The sequence below is a fragment of the Labrus bergylta genome, chromosome 5 (genome assembly GCF_963930695.1).
Source record: "Labrus bergylta chromosome 5, fLabBer1.1, whole genome shotgun sequence".
Classification (NCBI taxonomy): domain Eukaryota; kingdom Metazoa; phylum Chordata; class Actinopteri; order Labriformes; family Labridae; genus Labrus; species Labrus bergylta.
This window is the reverse complement of record NC_089199.1, coordinates 11848809-11866829: the sequence shown is the minus strand read 5'-3', so window position 1 is coordinate 11866829 and position 18021 is coordinate 11848809. Positions and strand designations below refer to the sequence as shown.

At 40.0% G+C, this 18021-nt stretch overlaps 1 protein-coding gene across 2 annotated transcripts in view; it reads left to right on the top strand.

Moving 5' to 3' along the window:
- The window catches only part of LOC109980568 (SLIT-ROBO Rho GTPase-activating protein 3), a 33379-nt gene that overhangs the window by 2751 nt on the left and 12607 nt on the right, over nt 1-18021 (top strand). For both annotated transcript variants that reach the window (XM_020628959.3, XM_020628960.3), the window contains exons 2-8: nt 5980-6175; nt 11019-11181; nt 12860-12922; nt 16473-16664; nt 16943-17071; nt 17179-17400; nt 17513-17614. In XM_020628959.3, coding sequence (XP_020484615.1) covers nt 5980-6175; nt 11019-11181; nt 12860-12922; nt 16473-16664; nt 16943-17071; nt 17179-17400; nt 17513-17614 — 1067 coding nt within the window. The remainder of the gene's footprint in view (nt 1-5979; nt 6176-11018; nt 11182-12859; nt 12923-16472; nt 16665-16942; nt 17072-17178; nt 17401-17512; nt 17615-18021) is intronic.

The following is an 18021-nucleotide window of genomic DNA, read 5'->3' as shown; positions in this document are numbered from 1 at the left end:
CAGAAAAAAAAAGACAAGTTAAACTGTCTGTCTATATCCACCTGCCTTCCTGTATGCATAGTCGTCCACAATCTAAAGCTAGTAAGCAAGTAGTCCAGTAATGGCGGGGAAAGGTAGTTTGGTAAGGTAGGTGATCTGAACCTGTTCTTCTCTCCAATTGTCTTTTGTTTACTTGTCCTACAGTATGGTCAGGAAGTGCACATTCATGGGAGTGGCTTTAACAAGTTTTTGTATCAAATTTTTTCGAAATCTAGCTTACTCTTACTCTCCAAAGCTCCTTGTCCTTGTCCACATTTAAAATGTGTGTGCACTTATGCTGTTACGTGCATAGGGGAGCCCCCTGCATTGAAATATGCTATGTTGTTAATTTTAAATGACATTATTGTCCCCGCCCTGTACAGAATGTTTGAATGTATGCCAAATCAATGAGAGGTGCATAGGAGCAATATTAGTGTTGACGCCGCCATGCTCATCCATGCATTTAAGTAAATATTCAAACATTTTATCAATAATGTCCCTTTTAGCTACTTAATAGAGACATTACTGCTTATGTACATGTATAAAGAGGAAATTACCAAAGCTTGTGAGCATGTCTGTGGTATGAATGGTATGATTAGCATTTAACCGACTGAGGTGTGATTTACTTTCTCCTTGTCTCTCTGATTGTCTGTCTATTTATTTGTTTGACTCCTTCTCTCTCTCTCTCTCTCTCTCTCTCTCTCTCTCTCTCTCTCTCTCTCTCTCTCTCGCTGTCTACACTGACTTTGTGGCTGGTAGAGAGCCATCAGAGCTCGGTCTCTCGTCTCAGTTTCAGGAAAAGCTTTTAAGCTGACATCTAAAGCTCATTTGCAAACTGGGCTTAGATCAGTTCGAAGTTGTGGGCGCTTTACTCTGACACTGACACTGGCCACCAATAAAGCTGAATGCTGACTGTACAGCAGTTCAGTCAGGCATGGACTTAATACACTGTGTGTTATATTTCAACAAGACATATTTTAGCAAACAGCCGGGTCTCAGTCACGTTTAAGCAATGCTTGTTATGTATTTTGATCTTAAAGCTTTACATGTTGGGGCCTGTATTTGCAATAATTGTCACATGGCTTTCCTGATTCATTGATGACTAAAGAATCAATCACAAGCAGCAGGAGATACTGCTTTGTGTTTCAACAGTCATCACGGAGTCATTATCATTAGATGAAATACTTGTATTGTTTGAAACTAAAACACCATTTGCCCTCCTCAGTAGCACCTCATGCTGTTTTCTTTATTTCAGTGGAAAAATGTAATTCGAGTGAGTGTAGAAAACAAGTATGAAGTATCTCTACACTTACTGATCCCTAAACCAAAACATGAGGAAATGAGGGGATACCCTTCATGATGCATTATATTGTGCTCGTAGCTGGAGGCAACATTATCTCTAATGCCAAGTGGTCTGTTTGAAGTCCAGCTGTTTTAGTCATGTGCACAAATTGCTGTAATAGAGTATGCTGTAGATAGTTATTCATAAGATTTGTGTTTCTGATAAGGAAACGTATAGCCATGTGGAACGAAACCATAAATGGCTACCAGATATTGGATAACAGATAATGGTGTCTGATCTGAATTGCAATAAAAAGAATTCGAACATTTGTAACATTTTTAATGACTCTGTTTCAGAGATGTAATTTCCCTTAACTCATGATGGTGATCCCGTTGTAACAAATTAGCATCTCTCTGTTTGTATAACCACCATATTCACTGCAGAAACACAATCCTCAATGACTAGACTAACCCTCTGTGTTGATTCATCATAAAGAAAGAATGTTCAGACTGATACTGTCTTGAATGTCAAAGTTGCGTTACTACAATGAACTAGTATTGTTTTTTCATTGTCTTGGTAACATCTCTCATGTTGTGTTGACAGGTATAACATGCCCAGGGTTTACTAAGATTTAAATAGAATAATGCTTGGAATTCTGCACACCACACACTGGATTTTCTTGTCCTGTGGCTGCACAAACCGTGATGCCTTTCCTTGTCAGAGATATTTGTGCGGAGGAAGAAATGTGAACTCAAGCAAATAGACTTTAAAGGCATACTATAGCCATTACTGCATTCAGAAGACAAGCGTTCACAGAACACAGCGTTGATTTGTACCAAATTATGTCAACGTGTCAGTCTGAGTTAGGTGACATGTGACTAGCTACGCATGGCTAACTGCAGACACAGCCCCAGAGACTGCTGCTGGCCACTGAAAAGAGCCGTGCCATGCTAATCTGAGCATGCTACAGCAGTGACAGTGGGATCCTCTCTACATGATGTTGGGTGCTCTGTCCTCTACAGCAGCACAGGAGCCTAACAGGAAACCCTGCAAGGCAAAAGTGGCTGATAGTTTCCCCCTTTTTTGTTGTATTATCTGTCAAGGATCCAGGCAGCCACCACAGACATGCATGCTGTGTTGAACTTGGTGGGTGGACACGGGTTGTTGTTTTGAATCTGCAGGGTAAAAGAGGAGGTCATGGCTTTATAACAGCTGAGGGTGCTATACTTTCCTTTTCTACGCCATAAACCTTCACACTGTTTTCACACGCCACAATGTGGCTGATCCATTTGAGGAACATTCTGTACTTTAGTGGCTTGAATTTATATTGATGTATTTAAAACGTTTTAGTGTTACTGTTATTGACGAAATCAGTATTAATCTTTTTTTTTTGCATAAATATCTCAAATTTAGATGAAACTGAAGCCAATGTGCAAATGCAAAGATGCAGTTCTTCGAATGGCCACTTGAGGTTCAATCTAAAAGTGGGTTAATCTCAAGCGGCAACCTCCGGTCTTGAAAAATGAAGCCAACGCGGAAGTGCAAATTCTTTGAGGCTGGCTCCAGGAACACCAGAAGTGATGTACACATGATTGGTAAAAAAGCTGTTTTTACAGCATAAATAAACATATTTAAAGCCCGGGACAAAAAAACGATACAGGTTTGATTAATCAGCTCTGTTTTCATTTGGAAAAATATACGTTTTATCCATAGTTAGGCGCGTAGCTGACCTGATGACAGTTGGGCGCGATGTAACAGTTCATCAAGAGGCTTAAAACCCGCCTCAGCTTCGGCTCTAAGCCTGGCGTTAGGTTGACTGAAAGTTAGGCAGGATTTCCATCATGGCGGCGGCTGCCGATGAGCCTCCGGAGCCCCTTGTCGTAACAGATGGGTGACATCACTCAGGCTTCATCCATTAATATTTACAGTCTTTGGTTGATCTCTATTAGGTTCCTTATGAAAATGACAAGCTTAACAACAGAATTGGATGTGTTTACAGCCTGGAACAGAACAGTTTTGGTCTGTATGGCTGATTTCCAAACAGATGTAGGGGGTAACAGATAGAGAATTTCTTTTTTTTACCATTCACGCAGTCAAAATTGTCTTTCAGTCTCTTTAAAAAAAATATTTATGCTTCTTAAAGTCCACATGTTAACCATATAGAGTAAAGGGTAAAATGAACATTATTAAAGATGGGTAAAAATGTCTAAAAGCCTCTGCATGTGGAACATTTTATCCTCATTGGCTAATCACTGTTACCAGGAAGAAAACCAGTTTCAGCATATGACTGTTTTTTATGTTCAGACATTCAACTCTTTTATGATCATTTTAAAAAGATTAAAAGAAACCCCCGTCAGCTTTTGAGGGTTATTTCTCCCTATATTATTCACTTGAACTCCTTGCCTGCTTCCTCATAATTATGCATCACTCTGCAAAGGCCTGAATCATTCATCGAATGTAGTGCAGTACTGCACAGTCCCTAGTAACAGTTTAAATTCTAAAAATAACCTGCTCACAGGAGAGCAGATGCAAATATCAAGAGTCTATTTGATGTTGCACTGATAAAATAATTCATTTAAATCAATTTAGATTTGCTTCTCACTTTGTCTATCTGTTCTTTTGCATTGTCACTGTGTGATTACAAAGGCTTAATGTCAACAAATGCTGATGTCCAGTGGTATGTAAGCACAGGAGTCTATCACAGTCATAATTCATTCTATTTTTGAACCTGATTGCTGTGTTGTTTATCAGCACGGACTGTTTATTGAGTATTTCAAAGCACAGAAAGTTGTCCTTGTCCTCGGCCATTATGCTAAACTGACTGACTGCTGTGACTGTCAGAACAGGGAACTGGCTTGCTCTCTTTCAAATGCCTCCAGAGGCATGTAACCAGGCAACTGGGCAACTATGGGGACCAGGAGGGGTACTTTTCCGAACAGCAAGGGACTCCATATTTACTCTGCCCCTCTCGTTCGTGCTGTTTCATTCACATTTTCACTCACAGTCGATTGGGGAGGCATTTTTGAAATCCTTTATTCTCGATACAGAAACAGCATTTAGAAGTAAACAAAGGGGCTTTTCTTCTACTGGGACATCTTTTCTGTTGATACATTTCTACAGAGTTTCTGTTCAGTGCACAGAAATCCTATGCATGGTTTAAACAGTCTGTCATAATGGAATCTTCAGCCTTCTCATTGTTACTCAAATGCCTAATATTGTCTCACAGCAGGAGATGCTTGGTTTAAAGACCCTGTTAGTGAATGTGTGTGGGTTTAAGATGTGGTCTCATGTCATTGGCACCTTTTGCTGCTTTCTCTGAGATCTAAGTTGACAGGGTTTTAATTTGGCTTATCAGCATGCTTGTTTTTGACTTTCAGCAAAAGAAATCAAACCAAGAGATTATAAGCCAACATAAAAAGCAGTACCTGTAATACCAATGTAAGTCGTACAGCCTCCCTCCTCATCTCACTACTATGCTGCGTATGTTAGCTATGCTTTGCTAATCAAAAAGTGATTCTGCTGTCAGTCAGAGATTTTGTTCGTGAACAATGCATGGTGAAAAGCAGCAGGTGAACCAATGACCAACATTTAGATAATTGCTGAACTTGTGTTGACACTATGTGACCCACTGACCTGCTCGGTTCTCTGTATGTTACTGCTCTCCGACTGAAAATAACACAGGCTGCATGAGAGAGATGTGCTGAGTTTGTGACATGGCCAAAGTGAAGGGGTCAGATGAACGACTTAAAAAGTGGGTTGGATTAGAAACAAAGGGTATTTGATGGGATTTTATACAATGGGTCCAAGGCCCATACTTCAGTGGAGTTTTTTTTTAGCCCTTTATCTGTCAATACAAGCTCTCCGGCTGGTAGTCTGGATATTTATACCTGGTGATTTTGAAAACTGTGATTGACTAACTTTAATCTAAATGATTTCACAACATGGGATAAACGTTAAATCATTTTAGTTTTGCTTAACTTTAACACAAGGAAACCATGTCTGTTGACAAACAGCTTACAAAAATGTATTTTAACAAAATTAAATTGTTCACTTGAATTATAATATTTTAATAATTTTAATGAAAAACTTTTAATTGTAAAATCTAAACTTAACTGTAAATTATCACATTTTTCAAATGTATTACTGAAACAGAATTTGTTTCCTCATTCTCAGACTAGAAATAAGAGCAAAGATTTCCAAGCAGAAAACCACAGTGATCTTGCAATGAAAAAATTGCCTGCAAATTTTTTTCACAACAAACTTCTCTGAAGGCTCGCTCAGCACAATGCTTTTTAGAAGCTGACCTATTTTATATTTTCCGTGCTGTCTGCTGCAATCATCAGACATGCATCTCATATGCACGTGTGCAACCCCAGCATTTAGACACCCCCACACTCCCTCCCCCCTACTACACACACAGTAGGCGCACATTCACAGACGGCAGACAAATCGACTTTGACATCCGGTTTTATCCAATTATGATGACTTAGTTATTATATTAGTTGTTGTTCTTCGCTGCATCCTCACATGTTTCTGTTAACTACATCATGTGACTACTTTGGGTAAAATGTTGACCTGCAGCACTGTCTGGCAGACATAAGTGAGGCCCAGCATGTAAGCCAGCTTCTCTTGAGAGGTTCAATTTGTTCTGAAGGTGGTCTTTTCTTTTTGATACGCAGAGATCCGTAACCAGCTGGTGGAGCAGTTCAGATGTTTGGAGCAACAGTCAGAGTCCCGGCTGCAGCTGCTGCAGGACCTTCAGGAGTTCTTCCGCAGAAAGGCCGAGCTCCAGCTTGAGTACTCGAGAGGCCTGGACAAGCTGGCTGAGCGCTACTCCGCCAAGATCCGCACCTCCAGAGAGCACCAGCACTTCAAGTGAGTTTCCCCGAGCACTGGAACGTCTGTATCAACTGTGCTTGCCTGATAAATAACTGCTACATATTTCATGCTGACATTGGCAGAAAGAGAAAGAGAGGGGAAAAACAGAGACGGGAAGACGGAGGAGGGATAAGCTACAAAAAGGAGAGTAGGGATAAATGCAGAAGAATTGACCTGAAATGAAGCCAGGGCCAAGGAAGCTTGTGGCCTCAGGCTGCTGTGTTTCACCCAACTAGGTCAGACAACCCCCCTTCAGTGTACGTGACTGTCATTTCATTTCCATTCAACTTCACGCTGCTTGCCAAAAAACAAACATTTCTCAATGGGCACAGAAAAGAATGATAAATCAAAGCCTCATTTAGGAGTCTCAAAAAAGAAGCAGTTTGAGCTATTTTTCCTCTTTCCTGTGTGATCCTCTTTTTTTATTGTTTGTAAAATCAGATCTCAGGGAGATCTGAGGTCATGAAACAAACCCCCTGCAGCATGTTCAGGAATTGCTGCTTAGCTTAGTTCAGATCAGCCTGCAGCTCTCTGTGACTTTAAGAGAATTATTTAACTGTAATAAATGCAGTTGCCAGAAAAAAAGAGTACAATGAATTATCAGAAAACAAAGGATAGATTAGTTTCAGTTACAATATGTTTGGTAAAAGTTTGCTCCTCATCTTGGAAATGGACCAATTCATTAAAGCTCCTAAAAAGCTGGCAAGTGGGTGTCACGTTAAGATCTAATTGAGGAGTGTTTTGCAATTCTCAATATTGTTGTATTGAGTCCACATTGCAGGAAATCAAACTCACCTTTTAAAGTACTAGAGTACAGTGTAATTGATTCGTAGGCAGCAGCACACCCTTTCATGTGACCTGGGTGTGTCAGTCATGCGTAACAAACGTGCTGGTTTATTCAGAAGCTCTTACAGTCTCTCTTTTCAGTCTCTCCGGCCGATTGGACCTAAAACGTGATCACGGCGGAGAGCTCCCGTCACTGGGACATTTTTAAATGGAGCGCTCCCTTGAAGGGAGACCCCTGAAAGAGTAGCACCTTGCATGACTTCCCCTTACACCCTGCTGTCCCAGATTCCCCCCCCCCCCTCTCAACGTCACATTTAATGGTCATCATTGTGTCTCTCTGTCAACGGCTAGATTCATACTAATAGACCAAAATGAACCGACTAAGTCTCTATCATTAATAATCCCACGCTGTCTTCTCTTCTGGAGTTTAAGAGAGTGCACCATACTCTCTCTAGTTACATTGTTCTTTTTAAACCAGCGAGCAGTGCCCTTCTTTTCTCATCTGTGATCCTTTCAGATTTTCATTTCTTGTGTAAGATCTAGTAGTCTGGCAGGAGAATATCGAGGAACATTTAAAGGACCTTCTGTAATAGTGTGGCAGCGGCAAAGATGTCATTAAAAGAGCTGATGACTCAGTCTACCTTTTAAGAAAAGACTATTTATATTCAAAATGATTCAGAATAGTTAAAAAATCTAGTATGTGTTTGTGTTTCTAGTTCAGTGGAGTTCAGTTGGCTGTGGCAGCCCTAGCCTTGAAACAGGAATTGTGGCACTTTTTGTAGCCTGTCATGTAGAAAACCTTCTTCTGTCATCAGGACATGAACCGTTCTGCATCAACTCCTCTGTGTCCTGAACACTTCAGTCTCATCCGTATTCAGGAGCAGCCGACAGCCAAAGATTTACACTCAGGTTCCTGGCATCATGTAAAGGATCAAACACCTGCTCTGCTTGAAAGGAGGGCCTGTAGGGAGAGCTTGTTCATGTTTTTTATCAAAGTGTTCAAGGATGAAAGGAGGAGGCAGAAAGTTGCTGATGCCCGGTACTCTGGATTAGCTTTAGCATCAGGGTGCAACTCTTTTAACTCAGTGTTGAAACATAACTTTTCATATTGATTCTTATTTGTACTTAGTGTCTGCTACTATTTAAACACAAGTCATCCAGACAGGAGGACAGAGTCATACACTTGCTATAGAGTCAACATTTGGCATGAGAACAAAGGTAATTTGGCCAATCCAGATCATATGTAGACTCACTGAAAGCAATTCTTACTTTATTTTTCAATGTACACATGTTTGAATTAATTTGACTCATCAGATTTTGGTATTAAGGCCAGTTTTTGAATAAATGTCCATGACTCCAAAATATTTTAAGATGCTTGATGGGAGCTAGAATAAAGCCCATATGATGGCTTTGTTGTAGTGCAGAAGCTTGCATTAGCTGAAGACTAAACAACAAGCTTTATAAGGACACAGTCATAATAAACATTAAAGAATGAACAAATCTCTCCAAGGAATGAAATGATCAGAGTCTTAAACCAGTTGAAGGAAAACAAGTCAGGACTACTCTTTCAATATGATTTTAAAAACTGCGACGCGAGTCAAAAATAACTGCTTACTTTTCTGACTCAACTGCAGAGTAAGATTCTACTGTGGATCAACTTTCCATCAGATTATTTTTCAGAAATGTCCCAAAGAAAACAATTTGTACTAATTAATTATTTCAGTTAATTCTCTTGTGAGATCCCCTGATCTATATTATCTTAACTTATCCTCTTTAGAAACTGTGTTACAGACAACATTTGATACAGTAGAATTTATTTTTTGGGGAGGAGTCATATTGTCAGTTGTATATGTTTTTGCTGGATCCATGAGTAAAATAAAAATGTGTTATTCGTTAACATATTTAAATACAGAATAATTGAGGACCCAGAATATAACCTTGAGGTTCCCCAAACTGTGAGGAGTTGTCTGGTTATTAAACAAAGCAGAGCAAAGCCCATAGGCATAAAAATAATAATGACTGATTTTTGGTTAAAAAAGTGCAAAAAAACAATATCCTTATCTTTTAGTGACAGGGATAGAAGGTTTCTTTATAGGACTGTGATGAGACATGGATGAGTTTGTCAAAACAGTTGTAAATGTCATTTTCTACTTTTTTCTACTAAGTTACAAAGATGATTTTTTTTTTTTTTTTAAGATTTGTTTTGGGCTTTTTGGGCCTTTATTGTAGGGATACGATAGTGGATAGAGTCGGAAATCAGGGAAAGAAGTCATTTAAGGATACCTTTCCAATAGAAAAGGACAGCTGCCATTAAAAATAACACATGAACACCAAGATTCCTTCAAGTGTTTGTGTCGTTGTATCGCCGTGTCGGCATGTCGGCTTGTCCCCACCCTCCCCACGCTGTAAACCTAGGGGAAACACTGGGTTTTAAAAAATCCATGTGATTGCTATAGTCAATGACATGTTAGTGTACGTTATAGCTAGCTCACCATTCATTCACTATCCATCCATACAAATCAATGTCACTTTAATCATTGCCTCACATTATCACTTATCTCCTCTCAAGTACACACTCCTAGAGTTTGCTGCTTGAGGTTTTGGATGGTTGAAAATTGATGCTGGTAAAGCTTGGTGCTCTGTATTACTATAGCTGCTGTCTTCTGTTGTGATATGATAAAACACTTCTGTGGTTGGAAATTGGCAGCGAGAGCTATCAGGTTTTAAACTTACATTTGATTTTCCTCTTCCTTATCAACAAAGATCTTAAAAGTGATAAATCTTTCATCTTAATTTCCCTCATCTCCTATGACCAGTCAATACTGGTGAAATAAAGTTGAAGTTGGACTGGATCCCAGCGTAGGTCAGCTTTCATCCACCAGCAGGTAATTTTACACACAGGCTTTGTAAAAGAATAGACCTCACAGTGGATGGAGGTTTAGAAACAGTAAAATGCTCTCTGAAGACAAAAGATGAAGACAAACTCTGCGGTGTAAAGATAATTAAACTCACATGCTCCCTTGAGCAAGGAAGAAAGTGTCGTTAGCATGCCGTGTGTTTGTTTGTATGTGTGTGTTGCAGCTGCCCCTTTTCTTCTTTTTTTGCTGATTCTTTGATAAATGTGAAGTGACCCCTTTACATCGAATATTTAAAGGCCAGAGCATGAAACAGTGGATTTAATGTAACATCTCTGCAGTCCGTCAAACACTCTTAACCCTCTTTTAGGTTTGAATTTATTTGTGTTTAGTTGTGGGTACTCTAAGTTAAACAAATAATGCAACAATTGGTATGTTTAGGGCTTACGCCTCTTTGTCTACTTCATGTCACAAGTAAGCCACAAGTCAGTTTTTCTCGCAATGTGCTATATACTGTTTAGTGTCGATATTGTACTTGATCTGAGAGGCATCGCCAGGATTTCTGGGCTACAAGAAAAGATATAACATTGTGTCGTCAGTGACTCAGTAAACCCTGGCATATTAATAGAACTACAACTCCATTACACAAATTACCCATTTAAAGATTGTATTTTAAATGAAATTGTTATTTTAATGATTGATACTATTGAAAGTTCTACGTCTATTTCACAAGACAGGTGTTTAGACTGCACCCTAAGTGAAGATTGAATTCATCAAAAATTGCAGGCCAACTTCTTCATACTGTCTAAATTGCACACAAACATTGGCAGAGTTGGGATTTATTTATGCACTGGACCAGCATTTGTGTAGTCCAACACTTAAATCCCAACATTGCTAATCTCCAACGTACAAATCCAAAGATTGCTAACGTCCAACACCTATATCCCAACGTTTCCAATGTCCAACACACGAATCCGAAAATGTCCAGTGTCCGACGCATAATTCTCACCGTTGCTAATGTCCATTGCATCAATACTAAGGAACACTTCCTCTATTGGGGCACTGGGTAGCCAGTCTGACTTTTTCCCGCACTATTACGCCAATGCTTGTTCTAATGTACGTAGGCAGCTTTTTATTTATTGGAAAATTAAAAAGTTATTTTTTTCCTGCATTGTAAAGTCTTTCCTTGGCTGTTTCAGAAAGGACCAGAATCTCCTGTCCACTGTGAACTGCTGGTATTTGGTCCTGGACCAGACCAGGCGGGAGAGCAGAGACCACGCCACTCTGAGTGACCTCTACAACAACAACGTCATTGTTCGCCTGGCACATGTGGGCGAGGATGTCATCAGACTTTTCAAAAAGGTCAGAATATGAGTTAAATGTTTGAGGGCATGTTACTAATGCACACAGTCACAGAAGGTTTTTGCTTAAATTGCATGACTGATGCTGGGAACTGGACGCCCCACCATCATAAATATGTAAAAATATGTACATATGCGTCGAGACATACTGATGGTCACACAGGGAATTTTTTGAATAGAATTACTTTGTCTCTTTTGGTGGCATTTGATTTTGAATGACAACACAGATGTTTGCATCAAAGGTTAAACTTGCTTCTTTTTGCCCCTGCTTTAAAGAAATGACAGTATGATGGTGCAAAGCAGATTATTCCTACCCATCACTGAGGCTTTAAAAACGAAATATGGCCAACATTTCTGACCAATTTAGACACATCGCAGTAGACTGGTTATTATTAGAGTGCCAAGTGTCTTAAATAAAGCTCAACATTGTTTGAGGGAGAGTTTTGTTTCTATTTTTAACCTAGCTCATTCAGCACGTGTATTTGCTCTCTCAACACAGTGCTCAGCTTTCCTTCCCATATTCAGATCACTAACCTTCTTCTGATGCTCTTTACACAACATCATTCACATCATTTCACACTGAATTCACATTAACAGGGAGTCATTTAGTAACCCGCAGAGTGAAATTAGAAATAACTCCTTTTTTAATTTGTCGATATCTTAGAGTACTTCTGTGTGACCCTGTTTTTTCTTGGTTATTCTCTCACATCTCAAAGGGTGTATGCTAAACGTAAGGTACAGTATGTGGAAGGGTAACAGAGTACCTGAGGTTTAGGACCTGTGTTGAAAAATCTGTCGGGTTTCCTATATGAGTATAGTTTGACATCAGCAGGAATATGAGGTAATGTGTGCCCTCTAGAGGGCTCTGCACTGTCACTATGGGAGCAGTGATGAGAATAAGGTGGCTTTCAGCCAGCACAAACACGGTAACTAATAACTGCCTGCAGAGAAACTGTCTCCCTCTGCAAGAATTTGGCGACAGAAGTTCGGCAAAACAATAATCCTGTTATGCTGTATCCTGGTTCAGCTGCAGTTCTCTCTCTCTCTCTCTGCTAATGAATTACATATGTGGAGGCTGCAAATGAGTCAACTCTGGCATTTGTTAAGTCAAAGTTTAAATGCACTGAATGGGCTGAAGTTTAATTCCTGTCACATGTGAAACGCAAGGTTGCTGTTTCGACAAGTGGGCCCTGAGAGGTGGCAGAAAACCAGGATTGGTGGAGCTCAATGTCGCTCCATATGCCCTCAACAGGATTTCCCGAGTCACTCTCCACTGGCCCCATTCCTCCTCTCGGGCTGTAAGCCCCCTGTCATGGGACATGTCCAATTCATCATAGACTCTTAGCTCTTGTAACTGAGCTGAAATGGTGACACAACTCCTTGGGAAATGTTCTGCAGTTTCTCCGCTGTTCTATTTTTGTCTGCACATGCACTCTGGGCATTGTGTTAGATCTTTTCTGCTGTAGAGAAATGACAGCATTTCAATGTCTGCTCACATCCCTCAGATTCAAATTATAACTGGAAAACAGCCCTTAAGTTTGGCATGTGTGGTGAGGAATTTCTCTGAAATAACCCAGCTATTAGTCTTACTGTAGATGTTTAAATACTTGAATTCAATTGTTTTTTTAATGTACAATAATTGCTGTCCATTAAAACAGCTCTCATTTTCTCTCTTTCAGAGCAAAGACATCGGAGTGCAGATGCATGAAGAGTTAGTGAAAGTCACAAATGAGCTCTACACTGTAAGTAAACCAAAATAGGATCATTCTCCTTTTTGTCTATACCAGCCTGCCTTTTATTACCTCTCTCTTATGTTAGCTGCCTGTTGCTCGTCAATCCTTTCCCCACCTTTTCCTCCCTAAACCTGTAACCTGTGAAGCAGCTGGCCCGACACTGCACACAGCAGATATGCCTTATCAGCAGCTCCCCCTCTAACAGGTCATTTCCTCCTTCTCCTGAGGTTGTGAGAGGAGGAAAATTAGCATTCCTCCTCCCTGTGTGAATCCGTTGAAGGAGAGAGCGTTCTTGCCCCTGGCTGTGCTTCAAGCAGGCTCTGCAGTCTGTGCTGCAGTGGTTCTCTGTGCTCACAGCAAACACGAGCTGCTGGAGTATTCGCAGCTAATGTAACATCTAATCACACACATCTGTCAGTGTGTTGGTTTCACTTTTCACTCTTTCTATTGTCATATGTCATACTGTACACACGAATGGGTAAACATGTGTGCAGCCATGACATTAAACACACATGAATGATGTGTGTGTGTGCTGGTGAAGGTATGAAACAGCTGATGACTCGCGGTTTAGTCGATGAAAATGAACTTGTGCAGAGTTATCATCTGCTGTATGTGGGACACAGTGCAACAGACACCACACTGTTTGCTTCTGAGTCTTATTGCTGAGTTATAGTTGTTTTTAAAATTGGGTATATATTGAGCAGACTAAAAATGAGAATATAAGAGCAGAGAGAGACACTGTAGTTGTAAATGGCTTTTTTTCTGTAGTTTGTCAGAGCTCAAAAATCCTTTCACAACCACCACTCAAATAGTTTTTGCAGAAGGTTTGATTTTATTATTTATGTTGATCATACTGTTATTTTTGTTACTATATTGGGCCTCCATTGTATATTATTTCCTGCAAGATAAATGTTCCATAAGTGTCTAAAACACATTAGAAGAAGGTACTGAGTGTTCACCCCTTGTCTGCTTTATACAATATTTTAATTAACTTTTTACTGATAAGTGATATTTCACATTTTGCTGCACTATTAATCATCTGCATTTAATCCGTAATGTTATCGAGTTGATAGTGCAAGTGATAAATCAAAGAAAATTGGGAAATTCAAACAGGGTTAGGCCATGTATACCTATAACACATTTATCATTTGACTGAACAAAATGGATTGTGAAATATGAGACGCTCCTATTCCATAGCCTTTAAGGAACATGGAGTATAAAACAAAACAATGCTCAGTGCTCAGTGATCTTTTACAGAACGTAGCAAATGACTTCATCAGGGATTTTGGTAACTGACTGTAAACATGAAGAGCTTATAAAAGAGATGCGCTAATAAGAAACACATAATTGTTAATTGCCTTGTAATTTCAATGATTCTTAACAACTACTCACATACTTAAAGGATTTTCAGGATGAATAAACGTGCAGAGAAACACAAAAGATCTGATGCAGCACAAGTCACATGCTAGAAACCACATGAGAAATTTTCTCACATGAAACATAATACAGCACTTTGTGGATATTGATTTTTCTCCCTCTCTTCTTTATGCATTATTAAATGTCTGTCTGAAGCTCCCACGCTGCAAATTCCTAGCAAAAGGTTTACATCTTAAATGAACCTGAAATAAGTTTGTTTGTATTATCAGTTATATGTTAAATGTAAAATTAAGCTTGGATTCATCAACCATTGATCACCGGCTGTCTTTTTGAGGATATCAAGTAGCTACTGCGGGTTGTAGGGGAGGTTGCAGTCTGTCACATTGTAGCCTCCATCCTCCCTTGCTGATCGATCCCAATGCCCTCTGCACGTCTGCTTCAGTCTGGGTTGCTTGGAAACCAGAACTTGAGAGTGAGAGATGGAGGAGCAGATGTTGTTTAAACGCTCTGCTGATGCAGTTACTAGTTAAACATTCTCATGTGATCTCTTTGACAACGGGAAACATTAACTGTTTCAAAAATCCTTTAAAGCTGGGAGTGTAGACTGTATGTAGTGCAATACAAACCCTGCTAATAATAACAAATGCCTGCATGCCTTTTATTTCCAGGTTATTTTGTAACCCACTAACAGCTCTTTGGTAAAGGCAAACAAACAGACACATCAGACAGACGCACCTCCAGCTCTGTTAGGAAACGCTGTGTGACACTCCTATGAGCACGATGAGTAAGCTACACTCCCTAATGCTTGGGAGTGTAATGAAAATAAATATAGTCTCGGATTACATAAGTTTATATGAGTTATATACTTGGGGCTGTGGGACATTTCTAGCCTTATAAATAAGCATCATGACTTGTTTTTAAAGATAGGAGAACACTGGCTAGGTTTTATACATCTTACGTACTTTACCTTTTTTATAGATTTTCTGCTTCTTACTTGTCACTCAAAAATACTCAAAGGTTTATTTCTGGGTCTTCTATGCCTTTATCTTAGGGATAGGACAGTGGATAGAGTCACAAATTGAAGAGAGAGAGAGTAGGGAATGACATGCTGGAATGGGGCCACAGGTCAGAGTCGAACCCTGGCTGTCTGCTTGGAGGACTGTAGCCTCCGTACATGGGCCACATGCACTAACCTCTTGACTATTAGTGCTCTTATACAGATGCTTTTTAACCTCAGCCTCAACCAAGAGTATTCGTAAAACACCATCACAGATCCACTACACATCTCAATACCAAACCAATCCTCATCCTCAAAATGTACTCTATGTCAACGTAAAGCTATTTTATGATGTTCCATCTTGGTGTCAGACACAGTTTTCCCGGATTCTCCTCTTCTACTAAGCGCTGAATCATTTGATGTCGACTTTAAATAATGACATGATCATTTTCTGTATTTTCTGGTTCTTTGATGCATGTGAATGAGTTTTGTTGGCCATAGTACTTAGAGGAAGGGTTGGTCATTGGTTGAAATTGTATGTAGGTCCTGACAGAAATGAATAACTCATGTGCTCTGAAAAAGGAACAAAGAAAATCTGTCATCTGTAGCAGTAGTCAAAAACTCCACCCAATGCATGCTCGAGCCCACACTCAAAACGTGAGCTGAGCGCCGCTTCTGGACCAATGGCGCTTGTGCATGTGAGTGAGGGGCGTGGCTTTTGAGGGAGCACAGAGGGGAGGGGATGGGTGCAGACGGAGCACTAAGGGAATGCTACTTTCAAAATCATGCTAGTTTTAGATAAATTACCAACCCTTCCTTTAAGTGATTTTACAGTTGTGTGTGTCAGATGTTTAGAGTGTCCCTTGACTGACTCATTTTGGAAAGAAATTCATTAAAATATTTTTTAAATCTATATCCTATTTCATGCTTTTTTAACCTTTCTCACATTCCTCTTTTGTGCTACTTCCTTGTCAACCTGTTGCTGTTCATAATGTTCTCACATTTAAGAACTCAGTACAGGAAATTGCTCGTTGCATTCTATTTCTATATTTCTGTGCCCATTTACTTCATCTTGGTTTGTAAATTCCCTTTTGCTCAATTAAGATGATCAAAGAAAGTCTAGTTTGACCATGCTCCTGTTTGTGAGTGAATCAGTTGTTTGACATGGGGTGTGTGTTGTTACAGGTGATGAAGACTTACCACATGTACCACACTGAGAGTCTGAGTGCCGAGAGCAAGCTGAAGGAGGCAGAGAAACAGGAAGAGAAGCACATCGGAAAAGCCAATGACATCAGCTCGAGCCTTCTGCGGTACGGTCTGGATGAACGTCCACAGCGACGGAGCTCCGTCAAGAAGATGGAGAAAATGAAGGAGAAGGTCTGTTTGGGTGGACTGGTTTTAAACATGAGTGCTGTATATTTTTGTGTCTACACTCTTCAAATGATCTGAAAATGCATCTGTTGTGGTGTTCTTGGATTTCACCACTTGCCACTTCCTCAAATGACACAGGAAATACATATGGTACTGAGTACAACGTATACTGACATATCCTATCAGATATAAATCAAATAGATGTAATAATGCAATCTTTGAGTACTTTAAGAATCCATTTGACATCCTGTGTGATGGCTCTCTCTCTTCCTCTTTCTCCCTAGAGACAAGCCAAGTACTCTGAAAACAAGCTGAAATGCACTAAAGCCCGCAACGACTATCTTCTCAATCTGGCAGCCACCAACGCCCTGGTGGCCAAATACTACATCCACGATGTCTCAGACATGATAGATGTAAGTTGTTACTGTCAAAGCCAACTACTATCTAGTCTCAAGGCTTTTTTTGATAGCTATTTGCCTTTGCTTAACTTTAATATTATTGTTGTAATTTTTCTACCCAGTGTTGTGACTTAGGTTTTCATGCAAGCATGGCTCGCACCTTGAGAACCTACCTGTCTGCAGAGTACAGTCTGGAGACTTCTCGCCACGAGGGCTTGGACTTGCTGGAGGGAGCAGTAGATGCCATGGACATCAGAGGAGACAAGCTGAAGTTTATGGACATGCACTGCCAGATCTTCTGTCCTCCAGCTCGCTTTGACTATCAGCAACACATGGGGGATGAGGTGAGTCTCTAGAGAGAAGAGCTAAGAGTCATTTTTTAATAATGTTTGTTCTGTAAACAGTCATGTTTTCTGTGAATGATACATCCTCCGGTCCTTTGTTTCTTAATCCCAGGTGTGTCAGGTGAGTGCACAGCAGCCTGTCCAGACAGAGCTCTTAATGCGCCATCATCAGCTGCAGTCTCGCCTGGCCACGCTGAAGATAGAGAATGAAGAGGTGAGAGTGCACATATGTCTCAGAGGGGTGAAGGTAGCCAGTGTCAGTGCTGCATCTCTAACTCTCGCCAAGTGTGCTATGTACATTTCTGTTCTGCTGAGTCAGAAAAGGACATATGGCTACATACACTCTGATTGAGATACAATACTCATTAGGTATAGCTACTGGGTCATTATATCATCTTGGGTATTGTTAGTTGAAAATGCTGGTGAAAACACAATCCTTGTTTCTTTCTGAGTTGCATGATGTGCCTGTAAATCATGAAAATGCTGTGTTCATTACAAAAAGCTGAGGCAGGGAATGATTGTCTTTAATTCAATCTATCGATCAAATGTGACCAATTTACAAGAACAAGAAAGTGTCTTAAAACTGCACAATTTCTTGTCTCAATAAAGTTTATTTCCACT